Consider the following 8109-nt stretch of genomic DNA (forward strand, 5'->3'; position numbering starts at 1 on the left):
ACATGTCGGAAAGACAGAGTCAGCCTCAGGCCCGAGCCGAAACCTGCTTGCGCCCGCGTGCGAACCAAAAGTGCCGCCCCTATCCTCACTTCATGTAATACTCAACAAAAATAAAAATAAATAGAAGTAAAAATGAAAATAAAAATTTATTAAGGAATTAATTAACAAAATTATAAAAATAATAATAAGGAATAAAGACAAAAAATAATAAAAAATAAAACGTAATGAAACAAAAAACCAGGTAATATGTAATAAATATCACAAAAATTGGTATGTAGGTACATAATATACGTTAAAATCAGTTTATTGTTTCGTATTCCTAATAAACTCGGAATTATAACAATAGTAAAATTCAACTTTTCTAGCTTTTTTGTTGGCAAATTCATTTATTACCCTATCAATATTTAACGAATCCAAAATTTCTGCTTCAATTGATATTATCGCTAGATCGTTCAGTGGCTGTTGGGTCATTGATGATCGCAGATGATTTTTTATCAGCTTTAATTTTGAAAAACTGCGCTCTCCTGTTGCAACTGAAATTGGTAGTGTCAATAATATTCTTCGTTTGGAAATGTAGATAACAAACCGTTTTCAAAAATATATTGCAAAATTTTTAATCCCTGAGCAGATCTATCAAAATTATGTAATTGAAGTGATTTTATTTCATCAAATGATTCGGTTCCGGATATATCACGTTCTTCGCGGGTATCATCTTTAAGTTTACACTCAAGATTTCTGCAATTTTCTAAAATTATAGCGTCTTCTTTTTTTGTAGATTCATTTAAAGCAACGAAACGAAAGATAACGGTTATCTGTTCGACGTGACTAACATCGGGAGTACAGTCCAAAATAATAGAAAAGTATTTAAATTTTTGAAAATCATCAATTATACATTTTCGAATTTGCCCACTTAATAATGAAATAAATTCATTTTGGATTTTCTCGCCTAAATAATTTTTCAATCGACTTTGCATTTTTTGCTCTTTTTGTACTTTGTTAACGTGCTCACGCATTATGGGATCAAACTGAGCAATCATTTCTCTACAGCTTTCAAAAAATTACTATTATCATGTTGAAATAATTGATTTGAAGAACCTCTTAAAGCTATACATTGTCTGCTAAGATAACGAATGATAAGTATGATTCTTCGAATTACCTCATTCCAATATTTTGCTTTTAGGTCTAACTGTCTCAACTGTTCATCATTAATTGTTGATTGTTGTTTGAATCTTAAATTCAATTCTATCCAAGATTTTACGCTCTGAATGTGTTTAGCATTTGTTTCATGTCGTGAACAAGCTAAAGATAAATGTTGCCAATTACAAAAGCCAGAACTAAAATTTGAAAAACTTTTACCAAAAAGTATACATGCGAAACAATAAACTGCATTTTTTTTGACTGAATATATTAACCATTCTCTTTTTACTTTTTCTTTATTAGCTAGCATACGATAATAATAAATATCCGAAAATTTTCTATTTGCTGTGTTTTCCGGAAATGCAATTATCACCTGTACAGGGCCACGATTAATCAGTATCAGGTCTGGATTTTCCACGACGACTTCAGTGGTTGACTTTTCGGCCTCTTCTTTTGGTTGACGTTGTTCAACTGGAAATTTTAGTTCTATTTCAGTTTTCTGCGGGGATATTTCTTCCACTGGAGTTTCCTCCGATAAGAATTCCTCATCAAGCGGATAAGTAATGTCCTTGTCGGACTGGGTTGAAGGTCCTGGCTGAAATTCTTCAAAAAAATTTTTCAATGATCCAGCTAGCTTTTCCTTCTGCTTATCCCTCAACTTTTTCTTTTGGCGATAAAAACTCCCAGACTGTCGCTTGGATTTTCGTTTGCCATCCTAAATTTTTGAATGGATACAATAAATTTTTGTTTTAATTTTTATGGATCATTTACTTACCATAATTATGTATTTCTTCGACACAAAAAAAACTGTAATTTCTCTCAAGGTGAACATGCACAAAAAATTTCAGTTTTTTTTTCTTGAAAACAGTCCGTTTTGGATCGATCTCTAAATGCAACTAACATGTTGATGTTGATGTCGTGAGGCCCTTTTCGGGGTCCTCCGGTTTCTGGGGGCTGCCTAGCTTTCGCCTTAATGCCACCCATCCATATAGGATCAGGATCAATCGGATACGCCGGATCAACGCACATGTTTGTGTCCCATGTTACCAGAAGTATCTCCACAGGTCAGACTGCTTTGATCGCTCTGGTAAACGGAGCCCTATCCAAGCTCTACCCTTATTAGCAGTTGGGTGCCCTTCTCAACTAAAATTGACCTGTCTCAGCTTTTTTGGAATTTCCACCAGTAAGTGCCTCAAAACGCCTCAGTTTCGTTTTCAAAAAATTTTTTATAGGGCTTAGAAATAAAAAAAAATATTATATCACTGTAAAGGTCTTCAATGAACCTTTCATAAAAAGTGTCATGTCCTATACCTATCTTTAAAAATGAAAGGGGTTAATTTCACCCCTCATAGGCAGTTGACTTCAAAAAGTTATAAATACGTGTTGTGTGCCCCACTCACAACTAAAATTGTCCCGTCTCAGGGTTTTTTGAAATTCCATCAGTAAGTGCCTCAAAACGCCTCTGTTTCGTTTTCGTTGGCCCACCCTGTATATTAACTTTTCGTTTTTCGAAATATTTTTCTGCTCTTTGTAACTTAACATGTTTTACGTCCAAACCCTTCATAACATAAAAGTAGGTACACCACACTATGACACTAAACATATTATTTTTTATACTTCTTTAATAAAAATTATAAATGTTTACATTCATACATAGAGAATCAATGCTTTGTGAGCATACAAGATTAATTCGTATAAATTTAATTGACAAAAGGTGCGTATTGCTGCAGATGTCCAAGCATCAACAATTACTCATATGTATCGTGTGATTCATTAAATTTCCATTCTAGGTAGGCCGTGTATTTTGGACGTGCGTTGACTTTTTGTTCGATAACTAGCAAATCTCGCAAATATTCAGTCGAAACTACTGTAATGATGTTAGTTACGACATACATTTTTTCCTCAAAGCCATCTGCGAATGGAAATTTAATGAATCACACAATATTTGGAAACACAAACTCTTTGACGACATTTTTCTAACATTTAAAAAAAATTGTTGAAGTTTTACACTATTGACGACAACGAAATGTGTACGGCAAATTGTCTCTTTATCACAATTAATGACAGTAGTGAGTTAAAATCGACTAAACATTGAACCGAAGTCGAAGAAACAAGAGCCATTGCAAAATTTGAAGATAACCAGTCGTCAAGAGCAGTGGCTACTGATTAGTAAGGGTTGTGTAGCTAATATAAAATGTTTAGAGAAACATAAAAAAAAGTCACTCCTCAAACCGAATAGATCTAACCTTCAGCTAAAATTTGATATAAAATAGTCATTGAAAAAAATTATTTACACTGTAAAAATTGTAAAAATTGAGTTTGCATTAGTTGCCGCTAAGACGACGGATTTACATTATCGAAATTAAGAGAAGAATAAAAAAAATAAGAAAAAAAATACAAATTAAAACTAACTTTCTTATAGGATAAATCAGAACATAATACATGGTCCGGCAACACTTACGGACACACCCAAAATCGCCTTTAATTTCAAAGATAAAAATGTGCAAATTTACATAAAATCTGACGCAAAAAATTGTTTTTTATCACAGTTAGTTTGGCGTCGCGACGTGTAATAATGTTTTTGGCCTCATGAATTGTAAACGTCAAATTAACATTCAATTGACATCTTCGGAAACACTAGATTTACAAGCGCCCTGGACGTTTACAAACGCCGTGCTGTAAAAATTGCCCAAATCGTCTGCTCTTCACATGCGTTTAGAAATTAAAATCACTTTACCATAATGAAGATTGATCACCAAAGTGGAATCTACCTAAATTATTATCTCAATTAAGACAATATTTCTATTTTTAAAGTAATATTAAAACGTTTTTTATACAGCGCCATCTTGTGTACTTTTTGTGCACCAACTATAAAATTGACAGAATTGACAGATGATGAAATTTACAAATGTCAGATGTGACAGTTCTCATAAATTTTGAAAAATCCAATTTAAATTAAAATTTTTCGGCCAAAAAGTTTAATACAACTCTTGTGCGTTAACCATTTTACAGCGCTCAATCATTAAAGCACTCCGGCTACGCCGTCGTGCTTCAAACTGATTTCGCGCTGTAAAATGTAAGTTACCACACGGGACTGTAAATAACTATTAGCGATTTTTGAGTTGAGTTGAATAATTCAAATTCTTTTCAGCATAACTGCGATAAAAATATTATATCAATTTTTATTTTAAATCTAATACAAATAGTGTGTAAAATTTGAAAAAAACCTATCAACTTAGTTTCGAAAATTGCAAACTACATTTATTGTACATTTATTGTAAGAAGGTCAATTTCAAGTAACGCGGGCGTGTTTAATTTTTCTGGACCCTACAAATTGTTAATTAACATAAAAAAAAACACAATTTAATTTTACGATTTAAAGTGAACTAAAGGATAGATGACATTTGTGATACAAGATGTTGACATTTGGTATAAAAGTAGTTTCCAATTTTGACTATAAATTTGAAAACTAACTTGATAAAACAGCATTTTTGTTTCTCATCAAACTTTGAAAACAATTTGCATAAATTACAACTAAGATATTAAAAAAAATCAAAGATTGGTTCCACAAACTCTCACTAATCGCTAAAAATTACATTTTTAAAGCGAGCGTCGCAGCCGCCAAAACTATTAGCTAGATTTTTCTGCATCTTGCACAATATTATGAAAGGAAGAAATACAAACAGTAGCAACTTTAAGTAAGTTTTTGTTTCTGTCAACACATGCATTTTTGGGCTTAAAATAAACCTCCAGTCGAACATATAATTTTTTATGCATTTCGTAAGAACAAGTCTTATAGAGTATTTTAATGGGCAATTGTATGAATCACACAGCGTGTTTGATGCAGTTTTTTGCCCGTAAGAAAAGAATCTATCAACAAGGCGACGAAAGCGCATTCTATTATAAGATAGAAAAAATAATTTGAATTATTTCCAGGCCGTTTGGGGACACCACTTCCTATAGCACAGTTTTTGATCGAAATGTGCCAGCTTTAATTATTTTTTTCCCGACTATTCTGTGCTACAAAGTGTATTTAATTGATCCTAATTTATGGTAAATACAGGGCTATTCACATAACTGTACGACCTGAAATTTCAAAAAATGCAACCAACAATACATTTCCAGTGTTGACTTGGCTTTTCTAAATTAAAATTTTAAAAATACAATCAGAGATGCTTTATATCAACCAGTGGTGTCATAAAGATTTGTCAATTTTTGCCATTTTTGCAAACTAAACTTAATACTCCTAGTTATCTTATCTATTCTTATCTTATTATCTTCGCGAAAATGTTCTAACGACGAGAAAAGTGATGATGCTGTAGCGGCTGCAGATTTATATGCACAAAGAATCCTGACCCTGTTGCACATCCAACAGACAAAATTTTCCGAAAATTAGAAAAAGATTTAAGAGAAAACTGGCCCCAACAGAAACGAGTTACAATTAGAACAGCCACAGGTATGAAGAATGAAGTTGCGATTCTTTAAGATGTTACAGAAAATCCGCAAGTCAGTCAAAATTTTGTGTCACGTCAAGTTGGAACCAGTCTGCCAGCAGTTTCAAGAATTATTTCTGCTAACCAATTTTATCTATACCATATCATGAAGGTTTAAGAGCTGAAGGAAACCTGGAAGAGCAAAGATTACGGTAACACCAGAAACTTTGAAACGCGTGCGGCGATCCTTTATGAACAGAATAGCTTGTTGCAAAGCAAAGAATGGGCAGAATTTTCAACACTTGTTACGATGATTTGTCTCCAATTTTTGTTAAATTTGTTACTGTTACATAAATTTGGCTTCCAGTTTTGTCATCTTAATAAATCGTTGAACAATAAATGTCAGGTGTGATGATTTTTTAAAATGTCAAGCATCAACCATGCAGGCATCGTTGAGATCGATTTAATATATTTCAATTTACTAAAAGCGACGGTTGCTTTGAAAATGTATAATGGGTTGCATTTTTTGAAATTACAGGTCGTACAGTTATGTGAATAGCCCTGTATATGAGAGAAATATTTAAATAACTTGTATATTGAAAAAAAAAAGCAATTATAGTAGATATTAACGAAAGTTATCAAAAAATACACATATTTTAAAAACTGTAAATTCAAAAATTATAAAAAAATCCCACATTTTTTTGAGTCTACAAGGCAAGTCATGTTAAAATTTGAAGTGACTCTAACCACCAGTTTAAAAGAAAACAGCTAAAAAGTACCTAAAAGCTAAGTTTTTTTAAAATTATCATGAAAACCGCAGGACAGATTTTTTTTAAATTTTATGTGATGATTTAGAATAAAATTTTACATCTTCAGGATTTTTTTCAAAATTTTTGAATTTACCGTTTTCGAGATAGGGGGTACACTTGAACCTTAAACATAGTTATATTCACTATGAAAACAAAGCGGCAAAATAGTAGTGCATGGTAGGAATTAGAGAGCCACCTTTGATGCTAGAAACATTTATAAACACTCAAAATAAAATTCCATAGTTCATGATTTTTTTAATTATCTTCAATTTTATAACATTGAAACCTGAAAACTCAATAATCCCTAAAAGCAAAACCGACATAATACATTTTAAATAATTTAGACTTTTTGTTCGTTCCAGGTTGGAAGCCAGGATTTGGAAAGAAGTCGGTATAAGAATAGCCATCCCCGTCCTAATGTCCACCCCAGTCTACCAATCCCACTCAAAAGATCAGATCAAACAGATTCTGGAACGATCATTTGTTCCAGATCTGTCATCCTACAAACTCTTCGTCGTGACAGAAGTCATCGAAGACATCATCCTCATCGAAGGCCTAGTCGCTGATATGAACACCAATAAAAAGTACATCGCTCCCTGTCGAATTGTCAGGACCATTCGAAAACTAATTCTCCCCAATAACAGCTTGATTAATATTGCCATCGACGTAGTTACTAAGTTATTAATAATTCCTGTCAAAGGGATGACTGAGTGTGATATCATCGTCTCTGCAGAGGATGCCTGTGAACTGGTAAGACTCAAGACAGTACATTATAGAAATTTATGTAATCTGATTTCAGACTTTGAGGTACAGTACCTCAAAATGTCTTCAACACGCAGCGCAAGATCGAATGAGGAGGCGAAGGCGACGACTAAGTCGACGTAAGACACTGGCTTCATTGGAGAGTCAGGCTCCTTCGGTACGGTCAATTTTCATGTTTTTAGCCGTATGTTATACTGTTCCAATTCTTCTAACATTTTTATGGCAGTACCACCCTTAGAAACGCTAATAACCCACACAATACCCCTCATAAATTGCGGTTTCGACTGTCCAGAAAGGTTTTAACAGGACCGGACGCATAAAAATATTGCATCGACGAATTCTGTTCAATTCTGTTGCAGTCCAAGCAGTAATAATATGCAAAAAATTTATTATTGATTTTCCGATTAATTTGTTTTGTGATTCATTTTACGAGCAATATGATAATTTAAGAGCGGTCGCTACCTAGCCTGCTCTGTAGATTACTGTCACTTCTTCAGTCACAAAAATTACCAGGCCAGTGCTTGGGTCTAAAGCCTCATTTCCACGGTCCGTTCTAGAGAGAACAGAATTTGATTTACGATGGAATTTGAGTTATTGCACCATATTTTGCGGTCAGAAAATTTGCAAATCCTATTGCACCCTTGGTTTACAATCCTCTGTTCCGATTCCACACGGACTGCTACATTTGATGATAACCAACAGATTTAATTAGTCCAATTCTTTTAATTTAAACACAAATTTTTTATCATAATGTTAATAAGGTAAATAACACGTATAAATGTGGATTAATGTTAATAAAAATGGCGATAAATGTAGATAAACCAATTTATTTCCTGCATTGAAATTTACAGAATCATTGTATGAAAACAGGCGTGAATGAATGCAGGTAGGTAGGTTTCTTATCTCTGTAAGTGGATTTATCCTTTTGAAGTAACCGACATCAGGTTGTATTTTTGTGGATTTGGTCC

The 8109-nt window shown here is 33.2% G+C and overlaps 2 protein-coding genes across 2 annotated transcripts; one reads left to right on the forward strand and one right to left on the reverse strand.

Moving 5' to 3' along the window:
- Window positions 1-303: 303 nt before the first annotated feature.
- Window positions 304-1037, reverse strand: LOC148170544 (uncharacterized). Its single transcript, XM_088041307.1, has 2 exons — window positions 587-1037; window positions 304-533 (listed from the first exon to the last, which is right to left on the reverse strand). The coding sequence occupies exons 1-2, from the start codon at window positions 1035-1037 to the stop codon at window positions 304-306; spliced, it is 681 nt and encodes a 226-aa protein (XP_087897433.1).
- Window positions 1038-6778: 5741 nt separating this feature from the next.
- On the forward strand, window positions 6779-7379 carry LOC148170545 (uncharacterized). Its single transcript, XM_088041314.1, has 2 exons — window positions 6779-7129; window positions 7179-7379. Exons 1-2 carry the CDS (start codon window positions 6797-6799, stop codon window positions 7377-7379), a joined length of 534 nt encoding a protein of 177 aa, XP_087897440.1. The 5' UTR covers window positions 6779-6796.
- The last annotated feature ends 730 nt before the right edge of the window (window positions 7380-8109 follow it).

The sequence above is a fragment of the Gnatocerus cornutus genome, chromosome 7 (assembly GCF_029298725.1).
Source record: "Gnatocerus cornutus isolate USDA-ARS CGAHR chromosome 7, icGnaCorn1.1, whole genome shotgun sequence".
In the NCBI taxonomy this organism is placed as follows: Eukaryota; Metazoa; Arthropoda; class Insecta; order Coleoptera; family Tenebrionidae; genus Gnatocerus; species Gnatocerus cornutus.

What these genes read in the sequence shown, in the direction of transcription:
- LOC148170544 (XM_088041307.1), bottom strand. Translation starts at nt 1,037, where the DNA reads ATGATTGCTCAGTTTGATCCCATAATGCGTGAGCACGTTAACAAAGTA. An exon ending in GCAATATATTTTTGAAAACG is followed by an intron (nt 534 to 586) that starts GTTTGTTATCTA and finishes TACCAATTTCAG; the next exon opens with TTGCAACAGGAGAGCGCAGT.
- LOC148170545 (XM_088041314.1), top strand. Translation starts at nt 6,797, where the DNA reads ATGTCCACCCCAGTCTACCAATCCCACTCAAAAGATCAGATCAAACAG. An exon ending in CAGAGGATGCCTGTGAACTG is followed by an intron (nt 7,130 to 7,178) that starts GTAAGACTCAAG and finishes ATCTGATTTCAG; the next exon opens with ACTTTGAGGTACAGTACCTC.